The sequence below is a fragment of the Eriocheir sinensis genome, chromosome 56, assembly GCF_024679095.1.
Source record: "Eriocheir sinensis breed Jianghai 21 chromosome 56, ASM2467909v1, whole genome shotgun sequence".
Classification (NCBI taxonomy): Eukaryota; Metazoa; Arthropoda; class Malacostraca; order Decapoda; family Varunidae; genus Eriocheir; species Eriocheir sinensis.
The window spans coordinates 6454734-6480811 of NC_066564.1; the positions used below are offsets into that span (position 1 = coordinate 6454734).

General features: G+C 39.4%; 1 protein-coding gene across 2 annotated transcripts in view; it reads right to left on the minus strand.

The window, feature by feature from the left end:
• LOC126984208 (putative ATP-dependent RNA helicase TDRD12) overlaps nt 1-26005 on the minus strand; it is a 27685-nt gene extending 1680 nt beyond the window's left edge. The window contains exons 1-17 of one of the 2 annotated variants that reach the window (XM_050837734.1): nt 25834-26005; nt 24481-24565; nt 23755-23975; nt 20648-20812; nt 18027-18146; nt 17059-17195; nt 15727-15827; nt 13396-13678; nt 8960-12532; nt 8368-8520; nt 8092-8188; nt 6989-7141; nt 6412-6537; nt 4529-4648; nt 2770-3329; nt 2464-2588; nt 207-311 (exon numbers count right to left, since the gene is read on the minus strand). In XM_050837734.1, the coding sequence (XP_050693691.1) occupies nt 207-311; nt 2464-2588; nt 2770-3329; nt 4529-4648; nt 6412-6537; nt 6989-7141; nt 8092-8188; nt 8368-8520; nt 8960-12532; nt 13396-13678; nt 15727-15827; nt 17059-17195; nt 18027-18146; nt 20648-20812; nt 23755-23880 (5944 nt within the window). In that variant the 5' untranslated portion in view covers nt 23881-23975; nt 24481-24565; nt 25834-26005. Of the gene's footprint in view, nt 1-206; nt 312-2463; nt 2589-2769; nt 4649-6411; nt 6538-6988; nt 7142-8091; nt 8189-8367; nt 8521-8959; nt 12533-13395; nt 13679-15726; nt 15828-17058; nt 17196-18026; nt 18147-20647; nt 20813-23754; nt 23976-24480; nt 24702-25833 lie in introns of those variants that run through there. The other variant, XM_050837735.1, reaches the window with a different exon arrangement.
• Between the last annotated feature and the right edge of the window lie 73 nt (nt 26006-26078).

A 26078-nucleotide genomic window follows, 5' to 3' on the forward strand; every position in this document is an offset into this window, starting at 1 on the left:
AAGTTCACCAAATACACGATGCAAGATGAGGGTGAAAAAAAATGTTTTAAAGTCACCAAATAAGCAAAGAAAGGATGACTGAGGGTTCTGGTACTAATTAATGTTTTTTTCTATTGTTTCAGTTATTCACATTTGGCAAACTTTCTCTACCATCAATTAGTTGCTAAATGTGAAACTTTACTGTATATGAAATAGGGAAGCCATACCATCATCATTTTCTGTCTCTGAAGAATTCCCTGATGATAGCTTATCAAAGTCTCCTCTCAGCCAGGGTCGATGTCTATTGTCCTTAAACAAACTCATCCATTTCCCTGCCAAGAAACAAAAAAGGATAATGTAAATATGTTAGTGTAATTAGATAATTAGGAATAGTGCAACAGCTAGAGGAATGACCCCCTTATGCCCAATTATTTTTTATGTAACTCACTTTCCTTCAACTTCTAGGGAGGAGCCATATCATAGGATATTTAAACAAAATAACTGGTGATGCAATATGGTGCTCTGCACAGTCTTAAAACTGTAATATCATTGTACTACCTTCTGATTATTTTATCCACTGATTCTCTGGCACTATAGTTGTAGCGCTAAGTCGGGTCTGTATCATCATGCTCTGGAAACTTATTGTCACAAGGTGTCTGTGGTGCAACAGTAACACAACAGTAACCTCGTGAACTTTATGTCCACCCCCACCTGGCAGGGTTACTCATAGGAAGCTCAGGAATTGGTCATTGCCATCGGCCTATGGAGGTGCGGCCAGCAAAACAGTGGCCATACCCAGCCCTGCCACGGCTTACAGGATCCCCAATTCTTGCCAAGAATTGGGGGGAATTCTTTAAAATCTAAGACACCAGAACAAGAAATGCAAGAATTTTGCAAGATTTGGGGTTAATTTTATTTTTTAATTTTTTTATATTTTTTAAAAAATTTTTATAGCTATGGAGACAGTGCAAGGCCTGCTACTTACTGCTCCAGAACAGTCTTAGGTAATTCTTGACCATCAGATGACAGCTCTAGTCTCAGTCCGCATTGTAAACTTGTAGAAATAGCATCCATGCACTCATGTCATGTTTTCAATACTACAGTGTGAGTTCTTTGTGTTTTTACAATCTCCCTCAGAAAGATGGATAGTGCTGCAAAGAAGAAAACAGGAACAATGGATACTATGCTCGCAACAGAAACGGGGGGAGAGCCTCAGCATCTTGTATGCCTGGGCGTGAATGATTCCCTTTCACCTTCCACCTCGGACGATATGTTGAGTTAGCTTCATGTTGGTGGTCAAGCATAGTTTCAGTGCCTCGAGAATAGGGAAACTGCGCCTGCTAAACCCCAGGGCGAAGCCTACCCCTCGAGCATAGCTAGCAGTTGCGGCAGTCTCCGTAGGCGGTGGCTGAGTGGTAGCGTGCTGGCCCCACATTCACCGCGTGATGGACGACGCGAGTTTGAATCCCCACGCTGCCACCTCAAATTTTTAAATGATATAGGTACATGAATGGAGTAAAAAATGGGAAATGGATTTCAATGAAATGTCACACAATGAAAATGGGCAAGAGTAAAAATAGACCATGTGAAGTGTATAAGATGGGAGGAACAATCATCAACACAGCGAGTGAAGAAAGACTTAGGAATTATAATACAAGATACACTGACATCTGAGAAGCACATAAACAAGATATTAAAAAAAACATATAGTCTGCTACAAAACATTAGGGTGGCATTTCACTACTTGGATGGGGACATGATGAAGAAAATGATAACAACACTGATTAGACCACAGCTAGAGTGTGCAGCAGTTGTCTGGTCACCACACAAGAAAAAGGACATATGGAAACTTGAAAGGATTTAAAGGATTGTGACTAAGATGGTACCAGAACTATAAAGCCTGCCATACGAGACTAGATTGGAGGAACTGGGCTTACCAACACTGGAAGAAAAAAAAGGATGAGGAGACCCAATAGCATTGTACAGGAATATGAGTGGAATGGAAGTGTTGGACAGAAATGATTTAAATGAGATGGAAGGGAGGAGGCAACTAAGAGGACACAGTAAGAAATTGAGAAAGGGGACTTGTTTGAAAGACCTGAAGTTCAGTTTTCCATATGGAGTGTGGATACATAGAATGGACTTAGCAAACACATTACTGCAGCAGGCAGTGTCCATAAAATGAAGGAAATGCTGGACAAATATAGATTGGGAGACCGGACTGACTTGAGCTTGAGCTCAGGCCCTGTACACTACAAATAGGTAAATACACACCTTGTATTGGAGAAGAGAAAGGAGGGAGAGGGAGTGATAAGGGCAGGGGTCAAATGGCATGTTGTTCTCTCTCTCTCTCTCATGTCTACATTATCATCATAATAATAATAATAGTAAAAATAATAATAATAATGAAACTCAAGGCATATCATAATTATATGACCTAGGATGCTTAATTAATATGCGTCCACAGTTCAAGGGGTTACTTACCTTCAGTAGCCTTTTTTAGGGTAATGGACACATGCATTCCTTGGATACTGGCAACACTTGAGTCAGCAATTACTTCATTGGATAGTTCTTCATCCAAAACATAAAACTTATCTCTCAAGGTAGACCTGTAGGAGACAAAAAAGTTAATAATTGAAACCTTCAAAAGAGAAGTCTTTTCAATTAAGTTAATTACTGAATTATATGAATCAATTACTTAGAAATACCAGAAAGTGGCAGAATGAAAAATGTAATGTCATGATTTTTTGTACAGTATATTCCATCTGAAAAATAAAAGAATACATTTACTTAAAGATAAGGTGTGATGGTTTGACACAGCACTGGTACTGTTCCACTCCAACCAAGTGAATGGTGACATGAACTGTGTCTTTCTTCTGGCTCCAAGATGTCTCGGGGAAGAGCTTTTGGGTAATGCCTTCCACAGCACTTAAAGGTGGCACTCTTATAAGCTTCCTGTCACATAGATTTCTTCTTGACGTCTGTACTACATTAACATCCAGAATATTTTCTTTATATTTCCAGTCTTTATTCTTTTCTGAAACTAACCATTTATCTTGTCTATTGTGATTCACTTTTCTTGAACAAAGTTTTCCTTCCTTCTTTTTGTTAGGAAGTGGGTCAAGAGCTCCAGAAATACTTTCACTATACTCATATTTATCACTAGGATTGACATCTTTACTTTGTTTTGAACTTTCTACTGGATTATGGGTTTTGTTTTGTTTCACTGGTTCATATGAATGATCAGCTTCACTTATATTTGTAGTATATGGAAATATATTATCCTTTTGCTCAGTTTCCATATCTGTTGTTTTGCTTTTCATATGAACTTCTGGTTTCTCTCTCTTGGCCTGAAAAGAAGTTTCCATGTTAAATATCTGTAATACCAAGAGCCTTTCATATGAAATACTCCCTTTTAAACAACAAAACTTGCATAACAAGTATCTAATCAAGCCAACAAAAAATGCTAATGTGATTTGGGAGATGTATCCAAACTCTATTTTACTTTAGTAGTGCTTCTATATCTGTCTATCTCCAATGCCCTGCTCCATCATGGAAACTTCCCTCCAGGAAGTGGCTGCAGCAGAAGTGTCTCCATCTCTCCCTGTTCTGGCATTTATTCTCAGCACTCAATCCTGCTACTTCCAACTCTCTCCCTACAATACTCACACACTATGGAGTCCCTACTGAATCCTCATTGGTGTAGGGGTAAAGGAATGCAGACGCTCAGTGGTTACCTTATTTTTTTATAGAATCGACACACACAGGGACTGTATTAATACTCAAATTCAACTATAGTTTACATTTGTGTCTACCAGATGAAACTTGCAACTTATTCAACCAAGAGTGTTTCTTCCAACACACGTGGTATTTCACTTTTCAGTGCAGTGCTTTTTTTACAAGTACCATCACCCACCACATCACCTTCACCACCCCATTGTACAAGACTGTACTCAAGAGATGTATAGATTTATATTTATACAGCTCTGCTTTGCTCCAGCTCCCCTATGATGTCTTAATTTTTTATGCAAGAATTAATCAGAATTATTGGTAAACTTTGAAAAAGCCTTGCTTTGTCTGTATCACCTCTATCCTGACATGAATGATTTCAAGATGGGAGTATGTAGACACTGACTGACATTCTCTTTCAGCTACTTTAACTGTCTTCTGCTTACGGGACCATTACCACAGCAGTATATTTTCTCTCTTCACTTTTGCCTTTCAGCTGACTCCACTAAATAAAATATCCAACCAGTCCTCAATTGATAAATCTCCTTGAAATAACAACTCCATTTAGCACAAATTCCATTCTGTCAAATACTGTAACTAATACATTCCATCTCAGCCAAGCAAAATGTACATACAGAGAGTGGTAAGTTCAGTCAGTGAAATCAGCTTGATAACACACATAATGGTGCTCACACCTCAACATATTTAAGGATCACATGATTGCTAACACCATTTGGTGTCCCACAGGAACATAAGTCCTATCCCAAAAGGCAGGTAAAAAGTTTTCAATACATACAACATATACAATACGATACCATACCTTTTTAATCTTATCCTGATGAACTGCTGATAGCCCGAGGAAAAAATCTTCAATCTCTTTATTATCAATGTTACAAGCATTCAGAAACACAGAAGTTTCCTCTCCATCAACGGACATCATCTGATGAGAGACAAAGTTCAGATAAATTTAAGTGTGCACACACACACACACACACACAGAACAGAACAGATTAAGTGAAGAAAAAGTATCGGCAAAGAGTGTGCAAAGATTCAAGGAAAAGTTGGATAATTATAGATACGGAGACGGGACCACACGAGCGTAAGCCCAGGCCCTGTAAAATTACAGCTAGGTAAATACACACACACACACACACACTCTCTCTAGGCTTTATCACAAGAGCGAGTATCCTTCTCACATTATTGCTATCATGCACTAGTCATGGAGGGTTCCCAAAATATACATGTGACGCTTTCCTTAACCATTAACCCTAGATTACTATCGTTGTCCTGAATCCCGGCTTGGGGGGTTAATTTGCGTTGTGGAAGGAAATCTGTTAGACATACGGTGCTGTACAGCCAAGACATTTCAGTTAGCATTCTGCCCTTGGTGTGTGAGGTACGTTTGTGTTTTTCCCGTGCTTAATTCCTGAACTGTTCCCAATTGTCTGGAATTCTGGACACGATAGTAATTATAACATATCAAGTATAATGCAAGCAATAGGGCTTCCGAGGCTGGAACATTTCGGGGGATGTGTGAACTCCATGTTTGGCACATTTCAACACAATCAGCCAACACTTGCCTGGTAGTTGTGCCTTCATTAAGGAAAGGTAGCGTTTTTTTAAAGTTTCACACATTTTTTTTTTTTCGTAATGTTATTTTTGGGTAATACGTTAAGTCTATAAGTCACAGAATTAAGAATGTATTCCAGTTTAAGTAAAAATTTTGTAATTAAACTTTGTACCATTCCTATATGTGTTTTCAAGCCTGCAAACTTTGTCTGGAATTCCGGACATCGATAGTAACTATGTTAGTCCGACAACGATAGTAATCTAGGGTTAAAAGATGCAAAAAAATCTAAATGACACAAAAAAGTCATTTTTTAAATACATTTCTCTTAAAACTCCTTTTATAAATGTTTACAGAATTTCAAGCCTGTTCTAATGGCATAAACGTTTTATTAATCATTTTTGTAATAACTAAATGGAAATTATGATAAACTGAAAATAAGATGAATTTTCATATTCATCGGACAAAAAATTTCATAGAACAAAAGTAGAGAGTGGACGTGTGTGCGTGAGCTCCTCGGATCTGCTGAGTCGACAATGTCAGGCAGAACCAGGAGCCTGAGAGCCTTGTGCTGCGTTTGTGAAGATTTTACAGGCGAGAAGTGGCTTGCATGCTGTTTGTGTCCAAAGTGGTGTCTCACAATGTAAAGTGTGCTAATCAGACTGGAGTTAAGCAGGATAATACACCTAAAATAAAGTGGATTTGCACTCCGTATCTTCATAAAGCATCTTTTGGTACCAGCATTGTTGAAAAATTGGATGAATTCAAGCAAGAATTATCTAAAGAAATATCTGTGGCTAAAGATGAAGTTGAATCTCGGGTATCCAGTGTAAAGGAGGAGTTGAGTTTCCCATGTATTGCGGATGTGTTTTGATTGATGGTGACCTACCACTGTCTTCAGCTCTGAGTGGGTTGCCTTTAGCACCTCCCTGCATAATGACTGATTGACTGACTAATTGAGAAATTGGCCCCCCAAACATGAAAACTGGTATGAAGGAAGCCTGCGTGGTGATCTGCTGATACCATTGCAAAACTCAACTGGTCACCTGTACAGCAAGTAAAGTAGTTTTCAATTAATTATTAGATCCTATGTTTTTTATATGACCTTGTAACTCCAACTTAAGTTTCTTTCTTACCGTGGTGTCAATCAGAGCAAGACCTTGGTGTATAAGTTCCTTATACATCTCCACTTGAGGATTGGAAGCACTGTCTTTCATTTCCACAACATATAGCGGTCTGTCTTCATTTTTGACTTGAAGAGCCTGTGGAATAAAATTTCTAAAATCTTTAAATTGACTACAACAGGTATGATTCATAGAGAGGCAAAAGTTATAAAATATGAAGAGAAATTTGTTTTCATAAGTAAAAACATGTTCTTTATTAATGCCCACTATGCTACACCCATGAAACCTGAGCTGCTCTGCTGACACAAGATGGGTAACAATGTAAAGAAAAGAGCCCACTACTTGCCGCTCCCATAAAAGATGAAGTAAAGAGCAGCCAAAAGAGAGGTCAATTTTGGGTGAAGAGATGTCTTGATACACTCTTCTTGAAAGAGGTCAAGTCATAGGCAGGAGGAAATACAGACGAAGGAAGGCTGTTCCAGAGTTTACCAGTGAAGGGAATGAAAGAATGGAGATGCTGGTTAACTCGTGCATAAGGTGTTTGGACATTATAGGGATGAGCTTGAGTAAAGAGTTGTGTGCAACTAACCTTAACGGTCCAGGAGTTTGTGTTGTCTGCCAGGTGGAGCATGGCCTGTGCAGCTGCTTGCATTAGGGAAGGGGGGATAGAGAGGTGAGCCAGAGAGCACCGAATGGCCTGGGCTTGCAGACATTCCACCCATACACTAGGACAAGCATGAATCTGAGGAAAGTTTTCATAATCATAATCATTAATTACCCCTTTCCTGTATCAGGAAATTTTTAGTATCCAACTCAAATATACTAGCTACATGACAAGAGGGGTGAAGAATCTGTGAGAGATTAGTGAAGCTGATGGTTGTATTGTCAGACCATATTAACAGATACACAGGAAGTGCTGAATAATTTTATATATGATTCTAAAATGCAGAAAAAACAAAAAATATTTGTTAAACCTATAACAATAAACATACTGCTCTGTCAACCATAATGATGGAAATGGCAGTTTGGCAACTTTGGCCTATAAAGAAATTTATACTTTTCATTAGATGGTAGTTTCTTAAACTTTCCAGTATCCATCTCTATGAAGTATGCTGTATGAGGAGATTCTGACATTGATGGTAGTTTTTATTTATTCATTTATTTTTATTTGTTTATTTTCTTTTTAACGTTTCCACCTATGGCGCTGGTAGGCTTTCTTGGTGAGGTCTGATGGTTGGCCTCAGCCCATCGCAGCACAGGCAAGTGTTTATAGTGGCGCCATCTTGCTTGGCTCATGCTGTCCCCCCGGAGCTCATCATTGACTCTCTCTTTGAGAGATAATCTAGAGTCCGAGTTGATAGGTGGTCTTCTGGACAGCATGTGTGGGTAGTCTTAAGACACTTGGACGTGACTGAAAAATCCCAGCTTGTGGTACCGGGTGGGACGCGAACCCTCGTCCTCCTGGATATGACACCGTTGCGCTATCCACTCAGCCACCACCTCCCCATATTTAACTAACTAATTTTAACAACAACCTTGAGTTCTATATGATCTGAACGCTACAGATAAATGTCTTCATGGTATGTAACAGAGGTGACAAACTATAGTAGCTTCTACATCCCAATATCTTGAGAATACGGATAAATAAATTTTAAAGATTTCTTGATTTCAAATGAAAAGTGAGCTTCTCACCTGCGAGCTAGGGACCTCAATCTGCTCTCCATAATCAATGAAGAAGATGAGCATCGTACCATTAGGATCTCCACCTGCTACTTGACCTCTGTAGTACCTGTAAAAATGTGTATGAAAGTTTATGCTAGCTTAGTATTATAGCATGACCTCAGTCCCCTCATTCTGATAAGGGTAATGAGAAAATGAATAATAGGCTGGTGCCCTTTCCTTATGCTGACACTGACACCAAAATGTGTAAAAAGTTAAATTAGTCTAAATGAAAAACAATCTATTTACTTATTATCTGTAAATTTGGCAATGCACCAGTCACCCAATGAAGGCTTGAACTCGGAGCTCTTGACACTGGAATGGTGGCCGAACTTCCTCTCATCTTCGCAGAATTCTAGGAAATCCTGGATGCTATCAATTTCAGCTTCAAGAGTATCTAATCTGAAAAGAACAGTAATGACATGCTTCAAGATAACTAGCTGGTGTGTGTGTGTGTGTGTATTTACCTAGTTGTGACATACAGGAAGATAGCTATGCTCGCACTGTCCTGTCTCCATATCCACTCTTATCCAACTTTTCCTCAAAATCATGAATATTTCTTGCACAAACCACCTCCTCCTCCTCCAGTCTATTCCATAGCTCAATGCTTCTGTTTGGAAAGCTAAACTTTTTCACATCTCTCCTACACATGGTCGCCCTCAACTTCTTTCCATCTCCTCTCGTTTCTCTCTCGTTCCACACACACAGGTCCTCTCTGTTCAAATACTCCAGTGTGTGTGTGTGTGTGTGTGTTTGTGATCTTTAGTGAGGCTCTTTTTTACTTCCATCTTTCATATTAACCATGTATATTTTACATTAATAACAACATAACATAACTTACTCTTTAAGTCTGTCTTCTCTAATAACATAAAATTCTTCAGGAGACACCACTTCAGCCACATGCACTCTCACTTCTGTATCAAGGGGTAACTCCTCATGAGCCAGAATTGGTGAGGCAAGAGAACTTCCTGCACTGATCGTCATGCTTTTTCCTTCCTCAAGATGGGAGTATATTTTTGTCTCACGAATTTGTAAAGTGTTCAGACAGTTATCTTCACTGTGTAAGACATCATCAATGATACTATCTTTGTTCTGAACAGTTTCATCCAATTCTGTTGGAGTTTTATCATGAGTCAGGGTATCTGTATCCAGATCATCAGTATCTCCAGCAATCTGCATCTCTTGGAGTGATTCATTAAGAGCTTCTATCCAGCCCTGGCTGAGTACATTCTCATGCCTGGATGGTAAATTAGCCAGGGAACAAAGATCCTCAAGATTTCTCACATGATTAGGGTTGTCCATCCCAAATCTTTCAGACAAAAGCTTACCTCTCAATGATTTTTTCTGTATGTATTTCTTTCCTATTTTGGAGAACTCAAGAACAGGATTCAGCCACATGGTGTGCTCCAAAACTAAGGCAATCAGTCCAACAAACCTGCTCTTCTTATCTTTAGAAAAGACTTCACATATAGAGTTAGTAGCTTGAGGAGTCCACTGTCTATTTTGATCCAAAGGCTGAATACAACACAGGAATACCTCAACTATCAGCTGTGGAACTTTTGCCAAGTGCAGTGGAAGAAACAGAGCAGAACTCATGTTAAGAGTAATGTTTTTCCCCTCATCAATAAGAAAAACTTCTAAGAGAGTTGTGACCTTGGAGTAATCAACTGAAACAACCTTGGCTCTGCTCCAATGGCCGGAGTCTTTAACAGCACACAGTGTTCCTTTTTCCACATATGAAAGGGGTTGATGGTGGGAAGTGTCTGCGTAATGCTGATGTAAAGCAGACTTCATAATGTGATAGTGATTTGACAGGTCAATGATCTGTCCATCTGATTTTTCTTTGTACTCAGTAAGACGTACCAAATACTGTGTGGCATTCAGCACCTTCATGACCTCAAATTTGACTTTACCAGCTTTTGGTAGATTATGACTAATGTCAGAAAAGTGGAATTCATGTCTACATTTGCAGGAATATTCTTCAAAACAACTCCCAAAGGCTTTGAGGTAATAACATATGGCAGTGTCCTCTGGCAGTCCAACATGTGTTGATAATAAATTAACTTTTAATTCCTCTGCAGCAATTCCACAAATTCTGCTTAATTCATTCCAAACTTTGGGAATATTTGCAAGTGAAAATTGAGGCACAATTATATATGATTCACAACTGACAGATTTTTTCTCTACATTAGTGACAAAGTTGTCAACCATAAAGCCATACCTATGAGAGAAGGTTGTCCAAGAGGAGCCAAAGTGGGTGTGGAATATAGTCTGTGCATTAGAGAGGTCATAGCACAGAAGGGATGCCTCTGATTCCTCACTCACAATCATGGTTACTCCCTGCATCAAATGCCATTCATGAACTAACTGCTGCAGTTTGTCAGTACAGACAGTACTTTTAGTAACTATACAGTATATGGCAACACTTTTCATCAATGAACCCAACATATCAGCATCACTATCACTCTTTACAAAAACCATATTCTTCTTCTGGGAATAAGAGGATGCAATGAGGTCTATCACCATGCCATAAGTTTCTGTCTCATCATTGACATAGTGGATGTGACTATCCACTTTAGAAGCAATGGCCGCTTCAAATGGTGATGAAATTATGATTGTTGGATCCAGAAGAGGGAGCAAAATGTGGGTTAATTGGCTAAGTGATTTTGTCCACTTAGAGCTCACCAGCACAGCTTGGAGATCCAAATCTAATCTAGCACATTTTTTCCTTTCTTCTCCCCACATAGTTATTATTTGTTTAACTTCAGACAAGAAGTTCCCCAGTACTATATCAGCTTCATCAATAACTAAGTGGCAACATCTTGAGAGAGTGGTGATGGCCCCCTTGGTGTCTCCAGCTTGTGATGTGGAGTTCCCAGTCAGAAGGCGAATAAAATATGAGGCTGTAGTCAGCAATATATCACAGCCACCAAGGAGCTGTTTCTCTGTTCTAATCTCTTCTTCAGCTCCACATCCACCCCAGGCTGTTACTGTTTTTAAAGTTGTGTTAGCAGGCAGAAGGCTGTCAATATGATCTGCAACACATCTAGCACTCTGCCATGTGCTAAAAACTATCACCATCAATGGACCAATTCCTGGAGGAAGCCGGTGACTCATGTGTCGATGAGTGTCTAAGAGTGTTGACAACAATGGTACAACATAGCCTAAGGTCTTTCCACATGACTTCTCACCAACAATGATTGCTGAGCATCCTCGAACGAGAGCTGGCCATGAATATGCTTGCACTCGAGTGGCACTCATCCCCTTCTTGCACAGAACCTTTGCAATGTGAGAATTGAGTGTAGTATGCAAAACATCTTTGTTAATCACTACTTCTTCATCTAAAATACGATGTCCACCTGCCATAAACACTCTGTATGTTCTGACAGTCTTTGAAATGCTAAGTGAGTATTGTTTCATTGTGGTTGTATGATGCTTTGTCAACACTTCTCTAAATTCTTGTTTGTTTGATATATGACACATTTTGTCTGTGCTCATTGATGTATTGTAATATTCAGGATTTTTAATCTCTCCCTTTTCCTTGGTAGTTGCTAGCATTTGTTTCTTCTGTCTCAAGTTTTTAATGCTATCTGCAATATCAGTGTTGGTAGATACCTTGTTTCCTTCATTTAGTTCAACATTCTTTCTTTCAGGCAAATTAATATCTTTAAGACTGTAACTTCTTGGTACTGCAGGTTCAGGGTCACACACAGCTCCAACTAAGCTTGTGCACACCCATTGAGGGATGTTAGTCAAATTAGATTTCTCAGTAGATTCATTCTTATCTCTTGAGGTAATATAATCTTCAGCCATAGGGTTAAATGATTTTTCTGTATCCATGATGTTGTTTTCTTCATTTTTTTCAGAGATATAACCTTTTTGCATGTCTTTGGAGAGTTCATCCACCAATTTGCTTCTACCCTCATTCTGATTCACTTCCTTATGCTTTATAGATTCATCCTCAGGCATCTTTATATTCCCTTCACATTGGGAGAAATCCAAATGATATTTTTGTTTCAACAGAAATGGTGAAAATATATTTCTGGAAAGACCCAGATGTTCAGTAGAGAGTCCCTTTAACAATGGACATGTTACACCACTGGATGATAAGTTGCCACACTTATTAGTTAATCTTAAGTTTAAATTTTCATTACTACTACTCATATCACTTGAGATGGATTCCAACTCAATGGTTTTCTTCTGACTTCTTCCAATGCAACCATTTTCAGCTTGTTTTTTAGTATCTGCTTTCAGGTAGACATTAGAATGTGTAGTTTCCTTTGTAGTGGGAGGTCTTAATTTTCTGGACAGATTGGTTGGTGTCTCATCACTTACTACCACACCAACCTCATCATCTTCATATGAAGTAGAAGAGAGTTCATTTATAGTTTCTCTTGATGGTTCCCTCATATATCTGAAATTAAAGTACAATAATTATTTGTAGGTCTTGATGTACCTATACTACCATTCCAAGCCCTACATGAGCTGCAAACAATCATGCAGCTAGATGGCAGGAACTGCACAAATTACTCCCAGCTCTCACTGCTGTGAAAACTATCTTATCTATAAAGATACTGTTTTCACCTCACTGGTCACACCATTGCAGGAGCAGGAGTGCATGGAAAATGATTCTAAACATCAACATAGATGGCAAAGATTCAGGGCTACATCACCTATCAACAGTGGTGTCCCACAGGGTTCTGTTCTATCACCCTCGTGATATCGCGGTTCAGTTTTCGCAGACCCGGTATTTCGTGTTTTTTTCTGTAAAACCTATTAATTTTTATGTCTCGGTATTCTGCAGCATAGTTTACGAGTTTAAATCTCATGTGTCATGATAGAATGGCCGTATGTACCAATTCAGCCAATCAGAGCGTCAGTATTGTTTTCGCGGCCGCTGAGTAGCTGTTGTGTTCTAGAAGCATCTCGCTGCTTCGCATCTCACAGAGAGAAGCTGTTCGCCTTGTTTTGTCTCAGTTCCACGTGTCTCCCTACAGTGTACGGTGTTTCTATTGTTTTAAAAGTGTGTTTAAAGACCTTAAAATGATTTTAAAAGTACTGTAAAAGTTATAAAAACATGCCTAGGGTGTATTTGAAGAGTATTTCTATTTCGCGGATTTTCACTTATCGCGGGTGGGTCTGGAACGTAAACCCCGCAATGGAGAGGGGATTACTGTATACAGATTTATGCACAAAAAAGGAGAAGGCTTTGACTGATAATGTTACTCACAGAAATTAGCAACCCTAAAAACATAAGAATATATACAGGAAACTTACTTTTGATTTAAGGTGTCACCTGAAGTTTCAGAGTTTTGTGAAGGTAAGGAATAGCCACTAAACTGTCCCTTGCTGAGATATGTGTGATCTGAATCAAAGGATGACCTGCTGTTCCTTTCATCCTTCCATAGTTCTGCAAATTCACAATCTACAAGGAGCTGTGCAAGGTCTATTGCCATCTGGTTGTCTTCTCGTTGGACCCAATGACTTTTGGAGGATTCAGGTATAATGGAAGACCATGATTCTTTAGGAAGGATCAGCAGCAGCTTTCCATAAAGACAACCTGGTGGTACATAAAAATTTAAGTAATGTGCTGAAATTGCTAAACTATTTCAGTAAGTCAAATCTTCCAGAAATGTATTCCCACCATGTAAGAAGGTTGACCTACTACAGAAATTATGTGCTAGAAAGACAATCCACCCAGCAACAATTTAAAATAAAAATGGAGAAAATTGCAGATAGTTATTAATGTTCAAATACCATAATTTCTTTACCAGTCAGTCATGTTGCATGCTTGGTTTTCCTTCTTCATAATGTATCTGGAGGTGTAATGAAACAATGAAGACCACTGATTGAAAATGGTTAGTATTTTGGAGGAGGAAACTATGACTGCAATTTTGTCCCTAGTTGAGCATTTTTAAGGTCATTACACAGATGAACACCTGTCCCCCCGTATTTGCGGGTTCACTACTCATGGATTCACATATTCGTAGATTTAGATTTTCTCACAATCACTTGATGGTAAGAAGGCAATGGGTCCAGATGAATTATCAGGTCAAGTACTAAAAGAGTGCAGTGAACAGTTAATAGAACCAATTCAGAACATTAGAAGTTGTTCGATCAACACTGAAGAAGTCCCAGTACAGTGGAAGAGGGCATGGGTAGTCCCAATATCCAAAGGCAGAAATAAACAAGAGCCTCTGAACTATAGACCAGTTTCTCTAACAAATGTCATGTGCAAGCTATGTGTGAAGGTAATTAAAAGACAGTGGATGGACCATCTAGAGAGATAGAAGATAATAAATAAAGTCAATTTGAATTCAGACAAGGTAAATCTTGTTCACAAATCTAATATATTTTTAGTCAAGAGTAACAGATATAGTGCAGGAGAGAGACAGGTGGCCGGACTGAATATTTTTGGGCCTAAATAAGGCATGTGATAAAGTTCCACATAAGAGACTGCTGTGAAAATTAGAAAATAGAGGAGGATTGGGGAGAAAAATGACAGACTGGATGAAAATTACCAAGCAAATAGAGAAATGAGAACCGTGTTGAAAGATGAGAAATCGAACTAGAGAAAGGTCACAAGTGGAGTTCCACAGGGATCAGTGTTAGCGCTTATAATGTTTTTAATTCTGCAACGCCATAATTTTGAAGTTTGTGTGGGGTGTTATGGGTCAGTGTGACTCCTAAGTTGCCACACAACTTCTCTGTACCATTCTCAGTGTTTCCAAGACTGTAACAATGGCAGGAGAGTTTTTTGTATCTTCCGCTTCTGATTCCATGTCCAAGTGTCCACAGCCAGTAACTTTGACTCCTCATAAGCCTCCTCTTGCTCCCAAAAAAGCTCTCAATGTGAATGCAATTGGGAAAGAGCTGAAACTCACTTTTTCAAACTTCAAAAGTGGTGTTAGTGGCAAAGACAGTGACATCAACAGCCTTGAACTTCAACCCCTCGTCTTATCAGAAGACTGAGCTCCATTATTGTGCAACCTCTGTTTGGTGGCCATCCTGTAGATCACCATATACAACCTAACAGTTGATAGCAGGAGCATCAGGGCTGGATGCCAGCTGTCACAATAGGGTTAATTTTGTAACTAAAAATACCTAATAATAATGATTTTTGAGTGAAAATAGAAAAAAATACTAACAGATGCATGGGTGTGAGAGGAACACACTTATGTACAACCAATGCTGTTTTGCTACCCTCATATTTATTCTGTTTTCAGCGGTTTCTCAGCCACTCGTAGCTTCAGATTAGCCAAAATGGACAGGTTAAGCAAAAATGACTGGACAGTGTGCACAGCAAGCATCAGAGTTGCCTGAATTGTAGGGGTTAACGAAAATGGTAACAGTGTTGCTTGGCAAACATTCTCAAATGGGAACCATACCCTGTCTTGAACTTTCTGAGCTTTACCAACACAAGAAACTACTTTCTCTGTGAAAGTGACAGCCGATGCAATGGGGTATCTGATAAGTTCTGTAGAGAACTGCTGCAATCTTTTTATGTCTAGAAATAAGGACAAGGTATGCTGACTTTATATAACTATGAAGTTACTCGTAAAATGAAATGCGTACAAAAAAAGATTATAAAAAACAAATGAACTTCACCTTTCTGACTGAAGAATACTGGTGTGAATTCCCCCTGAGGAGTTTTGCTTGAAAGTAATCGAACATACTCTGTTGCTGATGGATCCCAATGCTTTGAGTGTCTGTGAGGAATGATAAGAGTATGTGATATGTGATAGTGCCATAAATAGCATTCACCCTATTTATAAACAAGTATTAGTGGTTAGTAACTAGAATGGAACTAATTGTAAGGTTGTATATTTTGGAGAGGATGTGAAACATAGAAACAAAAATATAAATTAATGGTAGATTTGGAAGAAAAAAAAATACTTAAATCTAAGTACCATACATTTATTGGTAATGAACAAGAGTCATTTATGTATGTGAAGCATGCTCATTTCAAGAATTCAAAGGCTTTTGGTGATTAATGACTTTTTCAAAGAATTTCATACAATGAAAGTTATGTGAGAATGAAAGTATGTTAACCATACAGCCCCATATTTAGTGCATTATATGCAGCACTATACTGTAATGCACATCATCTTTGCAAGGTATCCTGCAAATTCCCAAGTTACCCCACTATTAATGTTGGATGGTACTGAACAAATTTGCAAATACAGAGTCAGTAAATGTCAGTGGATAACTGCAGCTGATGTAAATGAAAGGTTACTTTATAATGTGGAAATTAATACAAATAATTATATAGATGGACATTTTTTCAATATTACTTGACAGGGAAGCTCCATTGGTGGAGCAAGGCTTCAGAGATATAAAGGTAAAGTTGTAGAATGCACTATCAGCTGCAAGTGGCTGCAGTGCTCATATCCATACCATTGGCCCTTAACCCTGAGGTAGATGAGAACCAATTACCCCAGAACACTGGGCCATTGCATCATCTAGGTTATCACATTTTTGCTTCCAAGTTTTCCCAGCTACACCCATTTATCTACCAGACCCAAAAGATGATGAACAGTTGGGTGGGCTGTGCAGTGACTGACCAAGCCAGGATTTTAACCCAGGCTTACAGTTTCATAGTTAGATGTGCTAACCGCTACACTAAGAGATAAGTAAAACAAGAAAGTGTGCTTTCTTTAGATGTACCTTGTTTGCATATCCAAGCTTCCCATAATCCTACTTCCCTTGTATGTTAATAATTAAACTGAACAGCCACAAATTCCCTGAAAACAATGCTTTGTAGAATCATGACCCCTTTGCTTGACAAGGGTATACAGTATACTGTAAAAACTATTAGCAATTTTTATCATTTTCACAAGCAAATTTTTATTTGATTGTGCAGTGCCTCATACAAAGATATTCTGAGTAAAAACAAAACAATTACTGTACAGTAATAATTAGAGAAGTGTTCTCACTTACTTTAATACTAACTTCACGTTTTGATTTACAAAACTGTACTGAAGAGAGACTGGTGTCACCCCAAACAAGCAAATCTTTCTTGCTTGGTAGGGAACACTTGCCCACTTGACATCAGTGAGGGGGATGATGGTCTGCGCCTTGAAGAAAAATGATGACAACACTGAATGAGTCACAATATTCTATTTTTTTTTTCAATGAGGTGAATAGAGGTGAAAATGTCACATGAAGCAATGTATTCCAGTGAATGTGTAAGGCTGAGTGAACAGAAGAGGACAGCTGCATTGTCAATAACACAGCAGCAGTGACTGCATCATCGACAACATGGCAGGGACAACTACATCAATGTATGCATAAACTCTCTGATATGGGAGCATAAGTAATCCACGAATGAAGAAAACCTTAAATTTTCTAGGTTGTATGCGATCATAACAACAATACGACAAATGAGTAGCATTTAAAAAACAAGTGAAGCTGTTAATTTTGTATACCCCAATGATCTATTTTAACCCTTCAGCTGTGACATGTAAACATACTGCAACATGTAGGCACATTTAATGTCTGTGAAAAAAATATAAATAATTTAAAAATTAAAAATAGCAAGGATACTTGTTTGACTTTGAAACCCGCACCGAGTGCTCACTAAAAGGTACACATAATAATTTTTGTGTTACATAGGGAAATTACATGATGAAAACAAAATGGAATGTGGTGGGACAGCTTTAGTACTTTAGTAAAGAATGGGCAATTTTTGCAAACCCACCCAAAATCTAAAGACACATCTAGGGGGTTAAGGAACATGCATCAGGACACAAATATTTTGCAATTAAAATGAAAAATATGAGTCTTAATGAGAAAAATCTTAAAAAAAAAAAACATCAATAGGATTATCAAATTCAGCACAGAGTCTGAACGATGCATAATCCTTTAATGAATTTCTTCAACAACTGTGATAAAGCAGCTGTACTTACTTCAGCAGCAATGCTTATGCCATAGTCAAGGAGAAAAACACCTGTCTTCTCCATACTTGATTTGGGTAGTTCTTCTATTTTTCCACGTGTCCAGCAGCCATTGTAGCACACCACAATTGGCTTTGGGAGAAATCAAGGAGAACTGTCAGTCATGAACAAATGTCCAAGTGTATTCAAGAGATGGAAACTTCTTGAGTTGGAGGTTTATTCTTTTTATTGGGTAAAGGAAGACACAATGAGTCATGTGAAAAAGTCATTGATTTATTGAATATAAGAGTATATAAAGTGGAACACTGTCAATCAGAAAAGACACTGCTACAATAAATTAAAAATAAAAAGGAAAGAAAAGGGAAGAAATTAAAAATGAACTTGAAAAAGCAGTAAAAAGTTCTGGACCATCACCATCTGTAAAAGTATTAGTACAACCCATGGGAGATTTATCCTTGAGGGATGCTTAAAGCAGAAACCCCTCCAATTTTCCCAATCAGAGCACTCCCTTCCTGTATACTCGACCCAACTCTCTCATCCACTGTTGATATACTCTATTGTCAGTTTGCCTGTGATAGGATTTCCCCTAGTATTGCTCTCATACTCTCTCTTAACCAGCACATTCTTATCCTTTCCTACCACAAGGCCAAGCCACCTCAGAGTACCATGCTTCACCCTTCATCCAATCCACAATCCACTTCTCTTGATGCTATATAGTGCAGCGGTCATGAGGTCAAATTCTGAGATGACCCCAACCTAGGGTAGAACAAAGCACAACCTATATGGTTTAATGCAGAATTTTGTCTAGATTCTGGAAATGATGGTTGTGGTCCGATAAAATGTGTCAGACTTATAACCTAATGTTGGAATTTGTCGCAAAGTCACAATTTTTCATTAAAAAATTATTAAGTGCATTTTGTCCAATATTGGCCGACTTGATGTAGGAAACCAAACAAAAATTATTCTAAGCCATGCAGTTTGACCCAGCTGAATGTATCACACCTTTCATACGACAATAATTTGTAGGTTTCTTGAAAAATGACAGAAATATGGACAAAAATTGTCACAAATGCCTTAATTTTTCATTCCGTGTACCATCATTTCTTAGGTCTAACAGGCACATTTATCAGAAAAGTTGCACATACACGTATTACATGTCAAAATTTTTCTCATTTACTCCTCTTTCTAATGGTATATAGTATGCATGTGTAGCATAATCCATTAGCCTAGGCTGTAAGATGCCAAAATGTTTCCCCTCACACTAACTTTGGAAATCGCATAGATCTTGTTGATTTGCAGGAAATGGTACAAAGGTTATTCTCTGGCAATTATATCAAAGTTAAAATGCTTAACTAAGCACAACAACATAAATTAGAACAGACTAGGACGCGTGTGAGCTTACATACAATGTTCATAGGGTTTTGCATCATATGGTACCATGTGGCACTGAATGGCTAATAGTCATAACCAGTTGTCAAATATATTATGGACACAGCCCATTCATGTCTGGAAAGTGGCTTTTCCTGTATTGAGAAAGAGACTGTTCTGGTTCTAGGGAAATTTTTCACTTTTTCTTGTGCACAGTGTCAGTCCTGCAATTTATGGCTTTATCATAAAAATAATGAAAGGGAACATAGTGACATCTCAAATTGTGATTAAGTGCGATAGAAATAAGGTACACAAAATTGGCAACTTTCAGATATAATAAAACCTGACTTGCAAATAAAATAATGTTTATTTGCATGTTTATTTTGATAGTCTGTAGATTTAGATAGTAAACTAAAATTTATTTCACATTGGGCTGATACAACTTTAAAGTGTGACAGTCATGGAACTTGAAGTCGGAAAACCTCCACCTAAGAGACACTGCTCATCACAATCCTGTGTCTAAAGAAACTGACAGGCCAAGTTGTCAAAACCCCATTACATTTCACAACGAAATGTTAATGCTGCTCAAAGAAGGGGTTCCACCACATCAAAGTCAGAAGACTTGGCATTTGATGAGCTTGTGCAATTTATCATGAGTACTGAGCTGTTTAGCAAAAAAAGTCACATGTCTCTTAAGCCTAAGGGCATGAGAGATACTTCATAGAATCGGAAAGACCAGACAATGTGTACTCCTGGGGACTGAAGAAATGCCTGATCAAATACTTTGGAGACACTAGTTTTTATAGACCGTATTGGAAAATCAGACAATCTAAGGCTCTAAAGGTGTCCACCATCTATTTTGATTCCCAAGTTATCCCAGTATAAGTTCTTAATTATTTTTAAGCAAGGCAGTGGCTTAGTGGTTAGTGTGTGGGCACAGTGTTCTTGAAGACTATATCAGTGTAAGTCCTTAATTACTTCTCCTAAGCAAGGCAGTGGCTGAGTGATATCTTTATATCTTGAAGATATAAAGCCATTTTTTATTCTAGAAGGTACATTGAAACTTAACTATGAAATCTAGTTCATTTCACACAACCGTAAGTTCCAGTAAGAAAAACTGAATACATAACACTGCAATCAACAGGCTGCAGATACCCAATACCTTGCAATACAAAGCTGTATGAAAGAAAACACCCCCCCAAACAAAAACAATGCAAGAAATAGTTAAATGAAAACTAAAATGCTGGAGTAATCTTTTGACTTACATTTCCAACTTTGACAAAGGATGCATGATCAGTAGTATATTGAGAAGAATTATTACTACTGAAGTGATGATTCATGCTTTTTTCCATTTCCAAAAACTGGAGCAACTCTTCTGAACAAGTTTGGGAGGGGACCTCTCGCACCCAGACTGTACTTGCATCTATCACCTGAAAAGATAAACAGAGAGGTTTTGAAAATTATTTTTCTCAACCACCATTTTATGTATTATTTTTTAGGTGCTGCCTGTAGAGCCAGTAGGCTGTCTTGAGGGCCTTCTTCAATGACCCCAGCCTGTTAGAGGTGAAGACTAATTTTACTTATAGCTGCCGTGATATATGACTTGTTTGGGGTTCAGGTAGTGGGGACATTGTAATGTCTGCTTGTATTCCATGTATTTTCTATATTATATTTTCCAAATTTTTTGTAAGTATGTATTATTTTCATGTGCCCTAGCAAAGGCAGAAAGCATGAATGTGAGGCAAAACCCTCCATTTGACAAGCCACCAGCAGCACTAGCTAGTGGGGGGACAGGTCTGATGCACTGCACTGCTTTGGCCCACACACTGGCACTTTGGCCCTCATTACTGCATACTGTGAGGACAAAACTGGGTAAAGATTGTTTTAAGTTCCTCTTAAGTTCTCAATGGGAAGTTTTCCACAATATTTGAGAGTAGAAATCAAATCAGTATACATAAGAACCCCTTGAGCTTATCCTACATTGAAAAAAGGCTTTCATATACAGGGAGTATCTCCGAATCGGTTCTTCAGCCACTCGCCATCAATTTTTCACTCTTGCTTTCTGCTTGTGGCTGTCTTCCCCACCCCTTGCTTCAAGTCAATAGGATATACTATGAATTTTAGCATTTATAAGTTACTACGTACACCCAAGAGGTTTTGATGTGTGCTGATTCAATTTCTACTCTCAAAATAGTGCAAAATTATCTACCATCAAAAACTTACAGGAACCTAAAAAAATCTTTACCTAAGATGTGTTCAAAGGATTCTGAAAATTTTAATGATTTTTACTTCCAAAATCAGATCACCTAACATCACCACACAAGGGGTAAAAACTTGGTGGAGGGACTGTTTTTGTGTCTCAAGCAAGGGTGGTGGGCCTAATCAGTAGCATATTTTGAATTTTTGTTTATTTATATGACCCACAAAACATTCTAGAGTTAAATCAAAGTATGTATCTTCCTTTCATCTCACAGGTCACTCATGACTATCCCAAGGGCCAGGGCCCATACTTATAAAGAAATTAGGCGTTTGACTTATGTCTCGCCTCAGTCACGAGTTTTCATCCTAGCTGGGGCTCTACCCACCACAGGTAGTAGGGAACATAAAGTTGCCAACAACGACGAGTTAGCTCGAGAGATCAGTTATCTCATGAAAATTAATGGGTAAGAATACCTTAAAATGGTGAAAGTATTGAATAGAAGTACATCCTATCCATTATAATAGGGTTTTGTAAGGCTATAGTGAGCATTTGAATGTAAAACAATTTTGATGATGCATGCTGGCTGTCTAGCAATACCCGACAATGTTTACATTTGAAGGTCGATGCCTTAGACCCAGGACTTTTGCCTGCCCGGGACCAACTTTAGCTACTCACGCCGAGTCTCAGATTAACACCCAGGGTATAGGACTCCACAGGGCCGGTTTGGGCTCTTAAGACGAGCCTGAGACGAAGTGTTAGCTTTATAAGTATGGGCCCTGATTTGTTACGCGAGATGTGAAATTGCCACCCCTGGCACCATTACCTAATGCAGAGTAGTTCTAGCATTTAAGCTTGCATTCAGTTTTAAGGATTATATACAGTATAGTATGAATTTTATTCCAAGCCAAATGTCTCTTAATTCCAGTACGTACAATAAATTTTAAAATAATCAGAATCTCTATGGAACCCTGAAATTCGCCTATGGACCCTTGGTTGGAACCACTGACCTCGGGTTCACCCGAGTCTGAAGTGTGCATTAACGCGCAATGGCAATCTGCAGCCACACAGCGTGTCCGATTTTGTGGATACTGTATGCTAGCCTATGCATGGTAAACAGTCGTCAGCGTCAATAATATGCAGACAGCAATAACAAATCATCATCATCATCATTTTGTTTAACGTCCGTTTTCACTCTTCCTGAGCAGTTGGACACTTTATAGCTCTCCTCCATTCTACTCTGTCTTCTGCTTGATGTTCATCAAATCCCATCAATGCCAAGTCTTCCTGTCTACACCTTCTCAACGTTTTTCTAGGTCTACTAACTGGTCTCCTTCCTTCTACCTTTAATCTCTCCACAACTCCCAGCACTGTGTCCTCACCTGCTCTCTTTACATGTCCAAACCATCGGAGTCTTTCAAATACCGTCTAACAAATACCATCAATTATAGTTGGTTATGAGTTAAACAATGTTAGTAATGTCGCAAATAGCTGTTTTATTAATATATAGCCTGTTAATTTTCTCGTTGGTGGACAGCTTCAAGGCTGTTTAATAATCATAATCAGCGATCTTGTAAATTAACAAAACAGCTATTTATGACATTACTAATATTTTAACTCATAATCAACTATAATTGACTGTATTTGTTATTGCTGCCTGCATATTATTGACACAGACGACTGTTTACTATGCCTATGCTAGCTCTTGCAGACTCCTCACGTTCTTATGTTCATACAGTAGCCACACAGTAATACTTCATATTAGCTAGACAGCATCAATGTGATGTGTGCTTTCACCTCACATTCCTCTGGTGTTCATATGGCCTTCCTCATCAATGGGTGGTTTAAATTAAATATAGAAATAAAGCAACTTTAAACCTTGGCAAGGGAAGTATTCTCTTGGGCATAATGATGGAGGCACGAAATGATTCTCCAAAATTACCATATAATTATAGTGGTGGCTTTAGGCTGGAGTCTGGGAACAGGCTCCCACGGTGTGGTTCCTTGGGACACATGGAATGGAGCCCCGCCTGTCATCTTATTCAAATCCTCTCGATCAAGGCTGGCAACTATGACCAACTCAAATGATGACACTTATGGCCGGGGCATGCACGTGAAGGGGCGGCCACTACGCCAGGCTGAGGTGCGGGCAACACGCGTCACTCCACTGCTTACCTCACAGACTCGTAAGTTCCTCCAGGGTGTGCAAGGGACTCCATCCATCGTTCCCTGGCGTCGATGGCTGTCTGGTCCAGCTACGTACACTTCAGACATCGCCAAGACCAGTTTCTGTGTCACCATCAGTAACTGACAACATGGCCCTGCGGTGCTTCACGGGTCACTCGTCTCAGAAGCAGCGGAGGCGGCGGCGGCGCGGACTCCCTTCACGTGGACGGCTGTTGACAGTTGAAACTTGAGCACCGTTGCCAGATTATCGTATCCACCATTGTATTTACCGCTTTTAGACACTTAACTATAGCAAAAAGACTCTAATAATGAAACCTTTCAAGCAAAATATGTTATATATAACGTAAATGAGAGAGAGAGAGAGAGAGAGAGAGAGAGAGAGAGAGAAGGGGGTGGGTAGCGAGCTCCTCAGAGGAGTGATGGGGTGATGTGGCAACAGCGGCTCAGGGGAGAAGTGCCTAAAGGCTCAAGTTAGATTCGATAGACTATAGGAGTGAAGTGTGTGCAATCATCGGCTTGGGGCGACGGCGGCATCATGGCCGTGTATCCCTGAGACAGCCTCGGACGCACTCTAGTCTATAACTTGAACTCTGGAAAATACAGCTTAGAGTTGAGTGGCCACATGTGGCGTTGCCTATATAGCCAATATATATGGTCCATTAAAATTGCTTCTCCATGAGGCTACATGTATTCATTGATCGAATATCACCATACCTTGGAAATCAGCCATCCACCATCATGAGTTTGAGCTTCAGACGATCACATGCAGTACGTGGCTTTGAAGTGACAATCGAGGTGCCTAGAAACATACGAGATGTAAACACGTAATACGCTAGACCTCTTCAATGCACATAGCCTCTACCGAGGAGAGTGGCTAATTCATTATTAGTGTAGATAGCTTCACCGAACACATCAGCATTGTGACTATAGATCGTAAGGGCTGGCACTTGACAAAATTTATCTTATCTCTCTCTCTCTCTCTCTCTCTCTCTCTCTCTCTCTCTCTCTCTCTCTCTCTCTCTCTCTCCCATTATTCCTGCAAAGGTAGTTTTATGTAGAACCATTTATAAGCGAGGTAAACTCTGGAACAATCTTCCTTCATCCGTATTTCCTCCTGCCTGCGACTTGAACTCTTTCAAGGGTATCAGGACAGCTGTCCTCCCGAAATTGACCCTTCTTTTAGCCCTCATCTGAAATCTTTTATAGGAACAGCGAGCAGCGGGATTTTTTTCATTACTGTTTTTCTTTTTTTTTTTTTGCCCTTGAGCTGTTTCCTCAGCCGTAGAAAAAAAAATTAAAAAATTGATTTCGCCTCGGCGGTGTAGTGTTTAGCGTTCCTAATTACGATCGGCGGGCCAGGGTTCGAATCCCGGTCTGAGTAGTTGCCGTGCAGCCCACCCAGATGTTCCTTCCCTTTCGGGATGGTCGTAAATGGGTACCTTAGGAAGATAAGCCGTGGTAACCCGGATTTTACACTAGCCCTGTGTCGGGATTTGGGTTGCCTCCCACCACATGTTCAAAGACCAACAGGACGAAGATGAGCGCCGCCGCCACGCGCAGCTATAAGCGTATGCTTCCAATTTTACCTTTTACCTACCATTCAAATTAAACTACTTGCCCATCTAACTTGTTTTGCGCTGTTCAAAATTATGTGTGTGTGTGCGTGTGTGTAATTCACTACGGGCTGATCACGAGTTGAACTCGCTTTCGCCAGCAGGTACCCTCCCGACACGAGCAAGTGCATGCTCATTATCGTCGATCTCTGGATACTGCCAGGACCTCACCCCCCCATCCCCATTGCTCAAGGGGGGACAGTAACTACTCTTAGTCAACGGAAAGAATCCGGCCTGAGCAGGGCTCGAACCGCCGCCTGTTTGCCCGTGCAGCCTTGCAGCGCGGCGCTCTAGCGGATTGAGCTACCGGAGTGTGTGTGTGTGTGTGTGTGTTAACTAGTGGGCTCCAACACGGCTTCCTTTAACAAGCAGGAATATACATGCTCAAAATTCGTGCACTATGATCGCTTCAAATAATCAACAATGACATCTACATGAATTAACATATACTTACTATCAACTTTATACTGTCCATTACAGATGGTTTCCAACACTACTCTTTTCCCTTCTGATGATTGCTACTCACTAAATAAGTCTTGATACATTTAAAAAGCACACAGTTGTTCGTGTCCGTCAGTAGGGCTGCCATTCTTGGGAATGAGGTGTCTCTGCTGTGACCACATTCTGCTAGTCCTCGTGAGAAAGATTCAATGCATGCATCAAGTGTTCATGTGGACAGAGTTAGCGGGTAGGTTGGAC